This window comes from Oratosquilla oratoria, chromosome 39, assembly GCF_046742065.1.
Source record: "Oratosquilla oratoria isolate Oo_2021 chromosome 39, ASM4674206v1, whole genome shotgun sequence".
Classification (NCBI taxonomy): Eukaryota; Metazoa; Arthropoda; class Malacostraca; order Stomatopoda; family Squillidae; genus Oratosquilla; species Oratosquilla oratoria.
The window spans coordinates 12,373,322-12,392,296 of NC_134815.1; the positions used below are offsets into that span (position 1 = coordinate 12,373,322).

General features: G+C 41.7%; 1 protein-coding gene across 2 annotated transcripts in view; it reads left to right on the forward strand.

Moving 5' to 3' along the window:
- LOC143020292 (uncharacterized) overlaps window positions 1-18,975 on the forward strand; it is a 100,524-nt gene that overhangs the window by 49,958 nt on the left and 31,591 nt on the right. For both annotated transcript variants that reach the window (XM_076176542.1, XM_076176541.1), the window contains exons 3-6: window positions 16,178-16,313; window positions 16,960-17,117; window positions 17,759-18,131; window positions 18,254-18,556. In XM_076176542.1, the coding sequence (XP_076032657.1) occupies window positions 16,178-16,313; window positions 16,960-17,117; window positions 17,759-18,131; window positions 18,254-18,556 (970 nt within the window). The remainder of the gene's footprint in view (window positions 1-16,177; window positions 16,314-16,959; window positions 17,118-17,758; window positions 18,132-18,253; window positions 18,557-18,975) is intronic.

Genomic DNA, 18,975 nt, shown 5'->3' on the forward strand with positions numbered 1-18,975 from the left:
GTTTAGAGAGATTTTTGGGGTCCAGGTGTTGGCTCCTCCTGATGGAAGTAAGGGGGTTGATGGGTTTTGAAGCTAGACGGCTTTGCTGTCCATCTTGTAGGACCGCCACATGCAGGTATCAGTCATTGGTCCCTGAAGATAGATTATATTGTTATAAAAGATGTTTTGATTAGGTATGGGAGGGCTTTAAGAAGTCATGAGATATTGAAAAAGATTAAACATTTAAAGGATATGAAGAAATACAGTTCATCATACAGATGTATAAATACTTGGAATAGCTTAGAAGGCAATAGCCCAAGCTGTAATAGTAGACAAGTTGAAATCCAAATATGATAACTGGAGAATAACCATATGTTAATTTGTAGCCTTGCATAAGAAATTGGAGAGTGAAAGATAGAACCCCATGAGTATTGCTCCTTTCCTGTATAATACATACATATACCAAAGGCCTTTTTCCCCTTACAAGGGAGGTAGCCAAAAAACAAAGGCATAAAAACTACTCCCACCCTTTCCATCCCCATATACTCCATGCCCATCCACCCCCTTACCTCCTTCTTATCTTGGCTCCTCCTGGATGACAGGTCATCCCTGCATCTTACCCATTGCCCTGGGTCAGAAGCAGTGTCACAAGACACAGCACATCCACAGCAAGGGTGCTTCATTAAATCTGCAACCCCATCTCTCTGTCCCCTCATGCAGAAATGGAGATGAGGGAGAAATTCCTTCATGCTGCGTCAATTCATTTTTCACACATACTCCCTCACCCACCCACTCCCCCTCATGCATCACAGCATCATCCATACACAACCATTCTCCATTCACCTCCATCTTCTGTCCACTCCCAGCAAACTTTTTTGCATTAGCTGGGCACTTGAATACTACATATAAGTTTTGCTACTCACCACAATTATTTTCTATTGAAACTCATGTTTAAATTTACATAAGATATATAGTATTGGTTTACGCAGGACAGCATTACAGTAGTAGAAAAAATGTTCACACTAAATACAAATGGGACAGGAAATAGTGGCCTTGTTGCAGAATGGTTCAAAACAATAATATATCATGAACCAAAAGATTGAACAATTGAGTTCATCCAAGGAGGTATTCAAAATTGACCTTTCTTCACTAAACATCAACATCAAACCTCTCATGTATGAAGATAAGCTAACCCTTGTGGTACAACAAAGCAACTATGGAAAACCTGTCAGAAATGTTAAAAAATACAGATGGATAGTAGCATCACTTCAAAAATCATTGATGACATTGCTTACTCCAGACAACCATGAGGCAAAGAAACCTAGACCTCACATTTGATATGCATATTCTTTAGTCCATATATCTAGGACCTCACAGTGAGAGCAAATAAGAAATTGAACATTCTAATATCAGTTGCAAGCTCAGGATTTTTCCAGCTGAAAGAAACCATTATTACAGTTTACAAACAACTCTTAAGAACCACAATTGACCATAGTTCTGTAGCATAGTTCCCAACAGTTAAGAAAACTAAGATGACCTACAGTTGATACAAAACAAAGCATTAAGGACAACAAAAGGATACACCAAAACTACCCCAACTGACCACCTGCACTTAGAAACCAAAGTTCTTCTCAAAACAGTGCAGGAAAAGGATAGGTACACAGTTCTATGCAAGAGCCTTTGATCCCACCCATCCTTCCCATCACATTACACTAGTATGGGCAACCAGATGGGAAAAATAATAATAGATAAATAAATAAATTATACAGAAATCTGTGACATCCTCCCACCAGTACCTCAGAACATCAATATTAAAACAAATACACAACCAGATCACAAAGCAAGCACTGCAAGACAACCAATATTACATTATACTCCCCAGACAGATATTAGCTTTGTGAAGAAGAAAGGGAGGCCTTTTGGATAGATTTAAATGAGTGTATAGAGGATTTAGGGAGAAATGTCAATGTAATAGTACTGGGAGACCTTAATGCTAGGGTAGGAAATGGTCCAATTGATGGAGTGGTTGGGAAATTTGGAGTTCCAGGAAAGAATCGTAGTGGAGAGTTGATGGTGGAAATGTGTCTAGAAAGAGAGTTGATGATAGCAAATACAGTGTTTCGGAAGAAAATCAAGCGTAAGTACACATGGGAGAGGGTGGTGGATGGAAGGGTGGTAGATAGAGCGTTGATGGATTATGTAGTGGTAAATAGGACTATGATAGGAAGAGTTAAGGATGTACATGTGCTAAGGGGAGAGGGTGTGGGAATATCAGATAATGTTTTGGGGGAAGGTAAGTTTAGAGTGGAGGATAGATGGAGAAAGAGGAAAGGGATAAAAGGTAGGGAGGTTCTTAGAGTGAACTCTTTAAATGAAAAGGAAAAGGAGAAGGAGTACAAGAAGAAGCTGAAGGAGAAGTGGGAGGGAGTGAAGGATAGAGTAGAGCTAGGTGTGGAGGAGGAATGGGGATGGTTCAAGGAGGGAGTCACAAAGTGTGCAAGGATGGTGTGTGGAACAAGAAGGACAGGAGGAAATAGAAGGAAGGGTAGTGAATGGTGGGATGAGGAAACAAAGAAGGTTGTAGATGAGAAGAAGCGAGCTTTCACAGATTGGTTACAAAATAGGACGAGGGAGTCATATGAGAGGTACAAAGAAAAGAAAGGAGAAGTAAAGCAAAAGGTAAAGGAGGCAAAGAGGAGAGCATATGTGAAGTGGGGTAAGAGTATGACAGAAAATTTTGAAAGTAATAAAAAGATGTTCTGGAAAGAAATTAAGAGAGGAAGAGGAGGCGAATCAAGTAGAGAAGAAAAGGTAAAAGGTGCAGATGGAGAGATGATAATGGAAGAGAAGGCAGTAAGGGGAAGATGGGCAGAATATTTTAGGGAGTTGCTAAATGTGAAGGAGGATAGGGAGGGAAAGATAGTTGCAGTGGGAAATGCTAAGAAAATGACCGTGATGAGTGAGGAAAATGGAGGAGAAATAAGGAAGGATGAAGTGAAGGCAGTTGTTAAGATGATGAAAGCAGGTAAGGCACCTGGTCTGGATGGATGCCATGCAGAATGTCTTAAAAAAAAGGAGGTACAGTGTTGGTGGACTGGTTGGTGAGGTTATTTAATGTTTGCTGGAGAGAGGGTAGAGTGCCAGAAGACTGGAGGAGTGCCTGTATAGTTCCACTTTACAAGGGTAAAGGGGACAAGTGTGAATGTAGTAGTTTCAGCGGGATTAGCTTGTTAAGTGTAGTTGGGAAGGCTTATGGGAGGATCTTGATTGAGAGGATTAGGAGAGGAAGAGAGGGAGTAATTGGTGAGGAACAGTGTGGATTTAGGACGGGTAGAGGTTGTGTAGATCAGATCTTTGTGGTAAGACAAATATGTGAGAAAGCTATAGGAAAGGGGAAGGATGTTTTTTGGGCTTTTATGGATCTGGAAAAGGCTTACGATAGGGTAGACAGAAAGACACTGTGGGAGGTTATGCAGATATATGGGATAGGAGGAAAGCTTCTTGGAGCTGTCAAGAGTTTTTATGAGAGTAGTAGAGCTTGTGTCAGGATTAGAAATGGAGAGAGTGAGTGGTTTGAGGTAAAGGTGGGACTTCATCAAGGATGCGTTATGTCGCCCTGGCTGTTCAACTTATACATTGATGGGGTAGTGCGAGAGGTAAATGCAAGGGTAGTGGGTCAGGGATTGGAGATGGTTAAAGAAAATGGAGAAAAATGGGAGGTGAGCCAGCTGTTGTTTGCTGACGACACTGCGCTTGTGGCAGGATCGTAGGAGGGACTGAGGAAGTTGGTGGCAGAGTTTGGGAGAGTATGTGATAGAAGAAAGCTAAAGATAAATGTGGGTAAAAGTAAGGTGATGAGATGTACAAGGGGTGAAAGTGGCAGTAGACTGGAAGTGAGCATTAAGGGAGAGCGACTGGAGGAAGTGGATAGTTTTAGATACTTGGGTGCAAATGTGGCAGGAAAAGGTGGAGTGAAGGTTGAGTTAGAATGTAGATTGAGAGAAGCGAGTAAATGCCTTGGTGGATTGAAGAGTGTAATGAGGAATAGACATTTGGGAATGGATGCTAAGAGGAGACTATATGAAGAAGTGATTGTGCCAACAGCACTGTGTGGGGCAGAAACATGGAACATAAGAGAGGAAGAGAGAAGGAGATTGAATGTGTTTGAGATGAGGTGTCTGAGAAGTATGATGGGGGTTACTAGGCTAGATAGAGTGAGAAATGAGGAGGTTAGGAGAAGAACGGGTGTGGAAAGGGAGTTGGGAGATAGGGTTGATGAAAGAGTATTGGGATGGTTTGGACACATGGAAAGAATGAGTGAAGAAAGACTAGTAATAGAGGTATGGAAGGCAGATGTGGAGGGAGTGAACATGAGGGGATGTCCTAGGATGAGGTGGATGGATGGGGTGGCGGGGGTTATGGGGAAGAGGGGAATGTCTATTGAGGAAGGACGGGAGAGGACAAAAGACAGGGGTGAATGGAGAATGGTTGTATATGGATGATGTTGTGATGCATGAGGTGGAATGGGCGGGGGAATGGGGGGTGAGGTAGTATGTGTGAGCAAATTTTGATGCAGCCCGAAGGGATTTCTCCCCGTCTTCTCTTTTTATGCATGGGGGGACGGAGAGGTGGGGGGGTCACTGATTTAATGAAGCGGCCTTGCTGTGGATGTGCTGTGTCTTGCAACACTGCTTCTGACCGAGGGCAGTGTACAGGGTGCAGGGATGACCTGTCATCCAGGAGGTGCTAAAATAAGAGGGAGGGTGGAGTGGTGTGGAGTGTATTCAGGGATGGAATGGGTGGGAATGATTTTATGCCTTTTCCTTTTTGGCTACCTCCCTTGTAAGGGGGAAAAAGCCTTGGTATATGTATGTAAGAAATTGCTACCCAATGGGCAAGAATAATGCTGGCATGATTGCATTCAGGCCACCACCCAACACTAAAAAAGTACCAACACAGAATTGGCATGGCCACAGATTCAAATTGCCCAAGATGCAATCACCATTCAAGATACTGAATAATTTATCTTAAATTGTCCTGTTCTTTCTTTGTCCAGACAGCAGCATAACACATTCTCCTTGATGGGTCGAGCTGGAGGTTATTGCTGGTTATCTGAGGGACATAGGGTCTCTTGCAAGAGTGACTTAGGGCAATTGATTAATTGATTGTCAAGATATAGATTTATTCTGGAAATAGGAAGAAACAATTTTGTCAGCTGCATCATCAGTGAAAAGAATAAGATTCCAGCTGAGGCAGCTCAACGTAATGTGGTTTGAACTTTTAAAATTCACTTGAATAACTCATAAATATTGTGTGTGGGAATGTGTGGAGATGGAATGGGTGGGAGTGGATTCATGCATTTTGACCTTGGCTACCTCCCTTATAAAGGGGGAAATCCCCTTGTTATATATGTATATATATATTTTCTCATAATAGTTCTACAAACCACCATTTGCATCAGCTAATTGGTATGCCAGTGGTACCACCAACACTAAGCAACCAGCAATTAGGGTTGATTCACACTATCGGTCCGGTCATGCTCCGGTCTCGTTCCGCTCCGGTTCTGAGGTATTCAGGGTTGATTCACACTATCGGTCCGGTCGCGCTTCGCTCTCGGTTCTGAGGTATTCACACTATCGGTCCCCTCTCGTTCCCGTCATCCCCCTTCCCTCGACACCAGTAGAAGTCTTACCATCAGTTACGAAGGATGTGTGACTTTTCTGACGCCGAGTTGGCAATAATCGCTATTGCACTTGATGAAGAAGAAGAAGAAGGAAAACAAAATAGAAAAAGAAAGAGATTGTGGGTTCATCCTATGTTGCAAGATAGGAAGACTGAAGGAGAATTTCATACTCTGTATCCTCGTCTTATTGATGATGAGAGTAAATTCCACAGCTATTTCAGAATGAACAAAGGAACATTTGAGAAAATACTATCCAAAATTGAGGATGACCTGAAATGTACAAGAAGATGCTGCACTTCCTGACACTGATGTGCTTGTACCATACGTTATAGTGGGAGATGAGGCTTTCCCGCTGAAGAGAAATTTGATGAGGCCCTACCCAGGTTCACAGACTGAACATAAGGTAGAGAAGAGGATTTTTAATTATAGATTATCTAGAGCCAGGAGGATAGCTGAGTGCACATTTGGTATTCTAGTGCAAACCTTCAGAATATATTTAAGGAAACTTAAAGCTATGCCTTCTAACGCTAATGCGATCATTACAACAACATGCATACTTCACAATCTGATACACCCAAATGCTGTTGCATTACCAGATACTGTTGTCATGCCTCCATCAAACATAGTACGTCCAATGAGAGGAAGAGGGGGGAAATGCTACAAAGGAGGCTTTTGGCATGAAAGAAACACTGAAAGATTATTTCAGCTCCCTAGCTGGTTCGATGCCTTGGCAAAAGGATGAAATATAAGTAGACAAACAAACTTGTGTAAGAATATTTGTTGAGTGAGCTAAGGAGATGCATTTCCGCAGTGGATAATAGGTTATTACATATGGAATTTCTTTCTTTGGTTAATAATGTGTATTTTTTTTTCTCTCAGTACCTTGGCAATATGATAAGTATGCAAACATTATTGTATAGGAAAATTGTTTAGTGAGGATAGGAAATGCATTTCCACAGTGGACATTAGGCAATTGTATGGAATTTCTTATCTTCACAACCCAGCTGCCTGCTTATTTCAACATAGCTTCTTCTTTTCGCCACGTTATCACTGTAGTGCAGCGAAGTCAGGTCATACAGCTCTGGTTTACCTTTTGACTAATTCTATTAGCATTTCATCTGAATCCACAAAATTAAAGTAAGTTTTGTAGGTTATATTTTATTCAGTTGGTGCTTATGTATATCCTCGCTGTACGCATTGTCATTGTATCAGTGATAAATAAAAAGAAAACGTATTTTTATAATTTTTATAACATTCTCATGATCCCATTGTGGTGTTTCCTTTGGATTACCCATGGTTTGGTAGGACAGCAGGTAACACTACTTGCTTATATGAAGGCTGAATCTCGACTGGAGTGGACCAGGACCGTGGCAACTGAGTTCACACTGGCGGTCACGATCCAGTCACGCTCTGGTCTCGCTCCAGTAAAAATATCTTTTGACGGAACCGTGACCGGAGCGAAGCCGGAGCGAGACTGGAGCGAGAGCGCCAGTGTGAATGCTTCCATTGAAATTAATGAGACAATATTGGACCGGACCGAGAGCGGAACGGGAGTGGAGCGCGACCGGACCGATAGTGTGAATCAAGCCTTAAAGTATGGGTCCATTATACAAGATAAACACTGTTCTTCTTCCACTAGTATCAGTGCATTAATCACTGTACTGACTGTCTCTTCCATTTTACATTCATAAAGATACAATATCACCTAACCAATGTTATTGGTATTGTATGATAATAAATATTGAAATAGTAACAGAGCCTCATGTCTTCACTGTCCACAGATTTTGGGGTTTTGTCCAGCTGATATGGGAACCTAAATTATACCTCTGAATTTTAGGGATGGACTTGTATGCCTGCATGTACAGTACCTCTTTTTAATTGGAGCACTTACCTCTGAGCATTGTTCTCATTGTGAGGAGATGGCTGAGATTTGTATAAGTTGTGGCATTCCACCCCAGTTACCTATCAGCCCCCCTAGCAATGACTATTACAGTTGTGGCTTACAACCTCACACTGGTACCAGCCCCTTGGGGCCATTCCTCCTTGTGAAGATCCCAATCAATCAAGAAAACAAACATTGACACCCTACAAACTATGCAAAATAGAATATTGACACTGGATGCATCAGAACCACCCAAAAGAACATCTGCAAACAGAAACTAAAATCCTCCCCTTAGAACATCACATGAAAATGATAGTTACAAAGTACCCTGCAAAAGCTTTCAACTCTACTAGCCTATCTGGTCCTGGAGCTGCAGCGTCTACGTCGTGGGACCACCCCCCAACCCCAAGAGTTGGGGGCCAAACAGCAGTAACAAGCCCTGGCCATCAGCTCTACGCAGGTGGCACCGATCCCCAAGAGGAGCTACGCCTGCCTTGGGGAGTACCACAATCCCTTTTCCCAACATGCAATATTACGTTTTTTCTGCACCGAGGGGTGATTTTCCGGCGATCACCCCTCTTCTACTTTTAGCCGGAGTTGTAGAGAGCAATCCTGGGCCCACCACAAAATACACATGCCCAACATGCTCTAAACCCATTACTTCGAGCAGACAGACAAAGGGGTCAGTTCAGTGCAATATGTGCAAAAACTGGGCCCACCTCACTTGTACAACACTTGCTGACACAAACCAATACACAAACACTTGGACATGTTCTACCTGCCCTCCAGTAACCCCACTCCCACCTCTCCAACCACAGCCAGCACTCTTACCCACTCCTAATTTCCTTTTGCCCTTACCCCCAATCAGTACTCCCCTTCCTTTGCCCCTGATCTCTCCTTTCCCCCCCTCTAACCCAGATCCTATACCTTCCCCATTAACACCCCAACCTCAACCCCAAACGGCGACATACAACACATACAAAACACACAACATCAACATTTTACAACACAACATTGACGGTATTAACACGAAAAAACATGAACTCGAACACTTTCTTAAACAACACAACATACACATTGCAATTATACAAGAAACAAAACTAAGACACTCACACAAAACACCATCATTTCATAATTACACCACCATCAGACAAGACCGGAGCGACGGCAATGGCGGTGGACTCATCACCCTGATCCACCACTCCATCTGTTTTGTGGACACAAGTGCCACAACCAAAATTCTCCTCCCTACCACAGATAACACTACAGAAATCCAATCCATTCGAATCCGCACAGGCAACAAATCAACACTGACAATAGTTAACATGTACATTCCCCCCCAGTCATCCCCCACAGTTCCAAACACCTTCAGGCCTCAATTTAGCCAACTAGCCTCAATCCCCAACCTGATCATGGGTGGTGACTTCAACGCCAAGTCGTCTGCCTGGTATGTCGACAACCCTGACACAGACAGAGGGCTTGATATACAGACTCAGTTTGACTCATTGACTATCATGAACAACACACATAATCATACACATATCCCACACCAAGCCCTCTACACTCCCTCCTCTCCTGATATCACCTTCTGCTCCCCCTGCCTAACCCCAACAACATCATGGAGAGTGGTTGGAACCCTTGGCTCTGACCACCTTCCAATCATCATCACCACCAAACAAGATGCACCCCAGTTGGCCACAGACACGCATACACCAATTACAAGAGAGCTAACTGGGAAGCTTTTACTGAAGAGACAGAACAACATTTTGAAACACTTAACAGTACACCAATCACAAACATAAACAATGCTGTGCACACTTTTAATACAATCATACAAAATGCAGACAAGAGATACATCCCTAGAGGCAACAGAAAATCACACAACCCCAACTTCACACCAGAAATCCAAGGCCTCATCAGACAACGTGACACACTTAAACATGATACCCCCACACCTATCCCTCAAAACATAGCAGACCAAATACAAACACTAAACACTGTGATTGCCAATAAAATACACGAACAAAAAACACAAAATTGGCAAAACTTTATCAATACACTTGATCACAAAACAAACACCAGCAAATTGTACAAAACACTCAACAGCATTACACTATCCAACAGTAACACTACACGCTCTCACGCAGCAATAATCACAACAACAGATAATCTACCCTCAAACAGACAACAAGCAAACACACTCATAAATCATTTTGCACAGACAAGCCATCTCACTTCTCACCCTGACGACCGACGCACCATTCGACGTAAGAAAGACTTTCCCACAGACTCAGACTATACACCCTTCATAGACAGTCAGACAAAACACATAATACATAACCTCAAGCACTCATCTGCCTGTGGCCCTGATAACATAAGCAACATCCACCTAAAACACATTGGACCACAAGGTATACACGCACTCACAAACATTGCAAACTACAGCTATTCACACAACACTATACCCGACATCTGGAAGCATGGTAAAATAATCACCATTCCAAAACCGAACAAAGACCCAACAATCCCAACATCGCACCGCCCAATCACACTTCTCTGCACCCCCTCTAAAGTCATTGAACGCCTAATACTTCAACATGTCACACCACATATTCCCCTTGCTGACTCACAACATGGTTTTCGGCCACTACACTCCACAAACACTCTTCTGATAAACCTCACACAAAGAATTTTAGATGGCATCAATTCAGATAGGCCCCACCACAGAATACTTCTTATAACATTAGACATTAGTAAAGCTTTTGATGCTATCCCCCACCACAACCTAACAAATAAAATATATAACACAGACATGCACAATAACACCAAAAGATGGCTGGCCAACTATCTGGCAGGTAGGAATGCTTATGTGTCATATAATGGCCAATCATCGCACATCAGAAACATTAAGAATGGAGTACCACAGGGCTCTGTTCTATCCCCCACACTCTTTAATCTATACATGCATGACTTACCCACACCCACCTCAGAAATACAAATCTCTTCCTATGCAGACGACATAACAATCACATGCACACATCGTAACACAGACAAAGCTGCAGAAATAATCCAGCCATACCTTGATACACTCAACACATGGTTCATCACAAACAGACTCAAAATAGCTCCAACCAAATCTACAGCAGCGCTTCTCAGCAACTGGACAAAAGAACACAAATACATACCTCATCTCTACATCAACAACACTCTAATACCACACACAAACACACCGAAAATTCTTGGTGTGACATACGATACATCCTTGTCTTTCAAACAACACATCACAAACATAAAAAACAAATGCACACCTAGACTTAATGCACTTAAGTCAATCACTGGAACAACATTTGGACAAAACAAAGAAACTAATACAACAATATACAAACAATGCATACGCTCAGTGATGAATTATGCGAGTCCTGCATGGGCTCCTAATCTCAGTGAGACACACCACAACACCCTTCAAATCATACAAAACAAAGCCCTAAAAACAATTACAGGCTGCACAAATACAACACCTACAGACCATTTACACCATGAAACAAAAGTCCTCAAAGTCGAGGACCACCTTGACATGAGAGGCACACAAACACTTGCCGCAGCCACCACAAACACATCACACCCACTACACTACATAGCAGAACACCCACACACACCAAGAAACATTAAAACAACACCCAAAGACCTGTATCACACACAGATACTCTCTTCTCTTCCTCCACAACCACCAAATACCAGCCTCCGGAAACATATTCATAATCATATCGCTCACTGTTCCATTAACACACTGAAAGACAACACACTGCATGCCAGACCCCCTGATATCCACCCTTCTGAATCCTCTCTCCCATGAAAGGACAGAGTCCACCTGGCCAGACTGCAGTGCGGCCACCACCCAGCACTTCTAAGCTACCAGAAGAGGCTGGATAACCGCATTGTGAACAGCTGCCTAGGATGTAACACTTCACCCCATACCATACAACACATAATGGAAGACTGCATTATACACAATCATGCACGCAAACAACACAACATACACTCTATAAAGGATTTGTGGGAAAACCCAGTTTCGGCTGTGGCATTCCTTGGGGAGATGGGACTGCTCGGACAGACAGTCTAGGGAACAACAACAACAACAACAGGTCCTGGAGCTGCAGCGTCTACGTCGTGGGACCACCCCCCAACCCCAAGAGTTGGGGGCCAAACGGCAGCAACTACCCCTGGCCACCGGCTCTACGCAGGTGGCACCGATCCCCAAGAGGAGCTACGCCTACCTTGGGGAGTACCACAATCCTTTTTCCCAACATGCAATATTACGTTTTTTCTGCACTGAGGGGTGATTTTCCGGCGATCACCCACTCCATCTGTTTTGTGGACACAGGTGCCACAACCAAAATTCTCCTCCCTACCACAGATAACACAACAGAAATCCAATCCATTTGAATCAGCACAGGCAACAAATCAACACTGACAATAGTTAACATGTACATTCCCCCCCAATCATCCCCCACAGTTCCAGACACCTTCAGGCCTCATTTTAGCAAACTAGCCTCAATCCCCAACCTGATCATGGGTGGTGACTTCAACGCCAAGTCGTCTGCCTGGTATGTCGACAACCCTGACACAGACTCAGTTTGACTCATTGACTATCATGAACAACACACATAATCATACACATATCCCACACCAAGCCCTCTACACTCCCTCCTCTCCTGATATCACCTTCTGCTCCCCCTGCGTAACCCCAACAACATTATGGAGAGTGGTCGGAACCCTTGGCTCTGACCACCTTCCAATCATCATCACCACCAAAACAAGATGCACCCCAGTTGGCCACAGACACACTTACACCAATTACAAGAGAGCTAACTGAGAAGCTTTTACTGAAGAGACAGAACAACATTTTGAAACACTTAACAGTACACCAATCACAAACATAAACAATGCTGTGCACACTTTTAATACAATCATACAAAATGCAGACAAGAGATACATCCCTAGAGGCAACAGAAAATCACACAACCCCAACTTCACACCAGAAATCCAAAGCCTCATCAGACAACGTGACACACTTAAACACGGTACCCCCACACCTATCCCTCAAAACATAGCAGACCAAATACAAACACTAAACACTGTGATTGCCAATATGATACATGAACAAAAAACACTCTTCTGACAAACCTCACACAAAGAATTTTAGATGGCATCAATTCAGATAGGCCCCACCAAAGAACACTTCTTATAACATTAGACATTAGTAAAGCTTTTGATGCTATCCCCCTCCACAACCTAACAAATAAAATATATAACACAGACATGTACAATAACACCAAAAGATGGCTGGCCAATTATCTGGCAGGTAGGAATGCTTACATGTCATATAATGGCCAATCATCGCACATCAGAAACATTAAGAACGGAGTACCACAGGGCTCTGTTCTATCCCCCACACTATTTAATCTATACATGCATGACTTACCCACGCCAGACACCTCAGAAATACAAATCTCTTCCTACGCAGACGACATAACAATCACATGCACACATTGTAACACAGACAAAGCTGCAGAAATAATCCAGCCATAGCTTGACACACTCAACACATGGTTCATCACAAACAGACTCAAAATAGCTCCAACCAAATCTACAGCAACACTTCTCACAAACTGGACAAAAGAACACAAATACATACCTCATCTCTACATCAACAACACTCTAATACCACACACAAACACACCGAAAATTCTTGGTGTAACATACGATACATCCATGTCTTTCAAACAACACATCACAAACATAAAAAACAAATGCACACCCAGACTTAACGCACTTAAGTCAATCACTGGAACAACATTTGGACAAAACAAAGAAACTAATATAACAATATACAAACAATGCATACGCTCAGTGATGAATTATGCGAGTCCTGCATGGGCTCCTAATCTCAGTGAGACACACCACAACACCCTTCAAATCATACAAAACAAAGCCCTAAAAACAATTACAGGCTGCACAAATACAACACCTACAGACCATTTACACCATGAAACAAAAGTCCTCAAAGTCAAGGACCACCTCAACATGAGAGGCACACAAACACTTGCCGCAGCCACCACAAACACATTACACCCACTACACTACATAGCAGAACACCCACACACACCAAGAAACATTAAAACAACACCCAAAGACCTTTATCACGCACAGATACTCTCTTCTCTTCCTCCACATCCACCAAATACCAGCCTCCGGAAACATATTCATAATCATATCACTCACCGCTCCATTAACACACTGAAAGACAACACACTGCATGCCAGACCCCCTGATATCCACCCTTCTGAATCCTCTCTCCCACGAAAGGACAGAGTCCACTTGGCCAGACTGCGGTGCGGTCACCACCCAGCACTTCTAAGCTACCAGAAGAGGCTGGATGACCGCATTGTGAACAGCTGCCCAGGATGTAACACTTCACCCCATACCATACAACACATAATGGAAGACTGCATTATACACAATCATGCACGCAAACAACACAACATACGCTCTATAAAGGATTTGTGGGAAAACCCAGTTTCGGCTATGGCATTCCTTGGGGAGACGGGACTGCTCGGACAGACAGTCTAGGGAACGACAACAACAACAACAACAACAACAATAACAACATAATATTTCTTCCTTGAGTGACTTGTAGACCAGTCCCGTGGCTGTTTGTGGTTATCTGAGTCATGGCTTTCCTGCAAGAGAGATGTGGGAAAGTGAATCCTCATTGTGACTTGGTAGTTAATCATCCTGCTATACTGTACACAGGGAAACATACATGGCAAATTTTGCAGCTTCTGGTTAAATTCCCTGCATATTTACTCAATTCAACAAGGACTCACTGTGTTGGATAAGAAGAAATGAAATGGATGATATCCATCTAGATATCATCTATTTCATTTCTTCTTATCCAACACAGTGGGTTCTTGTTGAATTTTACGAATGTGTTACTACATTACTTTGTAGTTATATTTACTCAAGTTCAGCCTGGGTATGTGCATATCTAATGCAATTTGTGGTATTGAATAATTTTAAAGTATTGAATGGTGTTTGAAATTAGTACTGTTGGACATAAGGTTGTATCAAATGACAACCTATAAAAAAGTTTTTACTCATTGCTGTTGTCTCCTTATGGTATTAGGGACTCATCTGGTTGTTAGAGGTCTTATATTGGTGATTTGTTACATCTGTCCCTTTGCCTTGCTCCTGTGTTTTGTCACAATTTTTCTTTTATAAAAGTATTTTTACAGATACTGTTATGCGGTTGAACTATAAAGTGTGTTTTAGTTTTTGCAAGCATTTTTGATTGATTAGGTAAGTGATTTTATATATATATATTATATATATATATATATATATATATATATATATATATATATATATATATATATATATATATATTAATATTCATGATATTTCAAAATTTTGTGTTCATTTATCTGCATGGGAGTGGGTCTACTGGTAATGTTAACCAAGATGAATAAAAGTATTAATGGGAAGAGAATTTGTTATAATAATTATTGTTGCTTTGAGTTTCATTGACTTGAAACCTACAGCCCCAGTGTGGCTAGCAGTAGCCCTCAGGCCATTCCATAGATGTCTCAGGGAAGAATCAGACTGTTGTCTGTGTTGTAGTAGTGTGGCACTGTTTCTCTGTCAGTGACTTGTAGTATTAGGAGGATAGGACCTATTGTTGGTTGTTAACTCTCCTGATATAGAAAGGTGGGAAAAATACAGTTGGAAATTGAATGAAAGATCATAGGCAAAAATGGGAAACTGAGTATCAGCCTCCTCAGTGCTGCACTTAGAGGTTGAAATGAAAATGCTGATGGGTTTTGAAGATGAACAACTTGAATATTATTCTGTGATGTCTGCCTTGCAGGGACAACCACTTACAGGTACCCATTGTTGATCTCAGGACAGTAATTTGAATTACCAAGGAAGTCCTATTTTCATTACATTATAGTTCATCTTTCAGCCATATTTTTAGTGAAATTGTAATATAGTTTTGGTGATTATATTCGTTATAGAAATATTTCAATACAAGCTCATTAATTTTGAAATGCATTACCAAAATGTAAGTACCTGTATTGTAATATTAATTACATTACAGTTTGATAAGACTTAATGGTCATATGTCTATGTAATTCTTTTTGGGCAATTTGATAATTGTAGGTATTTAGTAGATGTAGAGTATGTTTTGGATTTCCTTCAGTTTGCATGTATGAAGAACTGGGTGAAAAGAGAGGGTTGCATTGATCTTAAGTTAAACAAATCTCAGAAATGGGCCAAATAATCAGAACAGGGAAAGGGTGGAAATGCTAGATTAAGATACTCAAGAACCCATAAGTCTATAGTTCCCCATTGATAGGATTTTTCAGGCTCATGCTAAAGAAATGTATTCCTTTTATTACTTATGTATACATATATTCATAACTGTGTGGATAGTCAGCAAGTTGGTAATTTCCATAGTTTTCTAGGTTAAATTCATCATTGAAGGGCAAGCTTTACTTAGATAAAACGAGCTGTTGAACATCTTTGTTTCACCTGGGGGCATCTTACACTAAGTCTCTACTTTTGTGTCTTAGGTTTTTTCACGTAACCCCTGAAGATGAAGGGTACTACCATCGTACAGGAAACATTTCAGTACACATTGTGGACCAGGCAATGCGCAAAGCACTTATGCTGGATGTGTCACTCATGGGGACTAGACCAGTATGTAAGGTAAGAAGAACATGCTTATGAGATTATTACTGAATCATCTTATGTTGTATATGGATGATGATGTGATGCATGAGGTGGAATGGGCGGGGGGATGGGGGGTGAGGTAGTATGTGTGAGCAAATTTTGATGCAGCCCGAAGGGATTTCTCCCCATCTTCTCCTTTATGCATGGGGAGACGGAGAGTGGGGGGTCGCCAATTTAATGAAGCGGCCTTGCTGTGGATGTGCTGTGTCTTGCGACACTGCTTCTGACCCAGGGCAGTGGACAAGGTGCAGGGATGACCTGTCATCTGGGAGGTGCTAAGATGAGAGGGAGGGTGGAGGGGTGTGGAGTGTATTCAGGGATGGAATGGGTGGGAATGATTTTATGCCTTTTCCTTTTTGGCTACCTCCCTTGTAAGGGGGAAAAAGCCTTGGTATATGTATGTATGTATGTATCTTATGTATGTCATTTTTCATATTAAGAATGTTAAAGATTGAAGTAAAAACTCAAGGAGAAAAAAAAGGGGAAAGTGAAATGGATATGGAGGAATTGTTTTAAAGAAACCTCATTGATAAGAATGAACAAAAGGTAGAACTAGCAACAGGGGGACTGCAAGGAATAGGGGTTGGCATAAGTTTCATAAATTCTTATTTTTCTCTCCCAGGATTACTTAAAGGGGCTCTGCACGCACCAAACCTGTCGTTTCCGTCATTTGACCAGACGAGAGTATGAACATGAAGTGTACTTAGCTCTGGAAAATGAATTTGAAAAAACACTAGGTTCTCCAAAGCATTTGGAGGGATCTGATGCCAAAAGGATGAGGTAAGAAAGAATTATGATCAATTAGGATACTGGGCTAACTTTAGGGTTGACCCTATGGAACAGTCATTCATCTATGCCAACTGCTTCATTATGTGATGACCCTCCCTCTATCATCCACTCGACAGTGCAGTGGTACCTTTCTTGAATACTAATTCAGATAGCAATGGTCCTTGGAATCGCCCACAGATCTCTGGAAAGATATTTTGGCCTGCTGTCTGTATTATATTATTGTAGGACTGTTTCTTTGTCACCAACTGAAAATATTAGGTGGAATGGACCAGTCCCTACACACGCGAAAAAGTTTAAGAAATGCAATTGAAGTTGATAGAGTGATCTTGGGCCTAGTCCAGAGTATATCAGTCCTATAGGGCAGCACCTTATGATGGAGGTGAGATGGTTGATACGTTTTAGAAATGGGCAGTTGTGCTTTCCATCTTTCAAGATCACCGCAAGCAGGCAACCAACATATGTCCCATCATAGGTCTGTGAAAAACTTAACCTATGTCCTCAAAGAAACATAGTAAAGTTTTTAGACCTTGTTTCAAGGGGGTGGAAGCATCCTTGATGTTAGAAAATACATTGTATAATCCTTTGAAAATTTACTAAAAATGGTAATATATATATTTTTTTTATCTGTTCAGGCTAGATTCAAGAGAGAGAGATTTGCCATCTACAGATATAGGAAGAACAAGCCCTGTTACTAATTACCGAGAAGATTATCCCCACCGAATAGATGAGAGCCGGCCATATCGTTACACAGGAGAGCGAACAGAGAGAGATGACACCAACCAGTACAACGACAGATTTGTCGACTCTTCCTTCCGCCCAGAGACTCGCAGTTTGTCCCACTCTCCAGACCTCACATTGAGAGAAGGTGGGATGAAGAACATCATGCGTGAGAATTGTAACATGCTGAAGGTGGAGATTGATGAACTGCGCAAGGAAAACAGCTTTTTGCGGAGGGAAAACATTGACCTTCGAAGAACTGTGGACCAGCAGTCATCTCAAATTCAGGTGAGTAGAAAGAACTTCTTATCATGGATATTTATACATGAAGAGGACATTGAGATGAAATCTATGTATGAAAATTAGTTAATAGTAACTCAAACTTCATAATTGATTGTGTATCCCTACAGGACAAGATGAGGAGGATCATGAGGGAGAATGATGACCTGAAGAATCAACTACAGAAGAAGGGAGGAACAGAGAAGGCAGAGTTAGTGCACAAGTTAAAGAAAACTGAGAATGAGAACATGGACCTCAAAATGTCCCTTTCACGTGCCCAAGACAAAATAGACCAACTTGTCAGTGAGGCAGATAAGGCAAAATCTAATCTTAATGAATTGAAGAGCAAATTGGAGTCATTGGAAACTATGAGTGCTGGTCAGAATCAAGGCAGCACCGAATATTGGAACAGTCAGGAATCCCAGATGTATTCGGTAAGGTGAAATGTAATCTTGTTTTTATTTTAGGCCCAGCAGCAGTGGGATGATTAAGGCTTGTATTCTTTGTAGCCATACTTTACCTGAAGGTCACTCACTCATACTCCAAGTACACACAGGAGATGATTGTATATCATGAGCAGTTGTATCAAGTGGTGACAGGGTGGGATTTTTTCAAGTGTTCACTTGAACTGAGACATATTTAGAAGTAGGTTTAGTAATGGGATCAAATAGATATTTTTCTGTATAGTATTGATTAATATTTTTGTCCTTCTGAGGTACAATGATACATTGATTGGTAATTGGTGAACTATACACTTTTCTCAGCCATATACCTCGTACTGCAAGATTTCTTGTCATACTGACCACTGTATATTTACTGTCATATTGACATGTTTTGTTTTATTGCGATAACC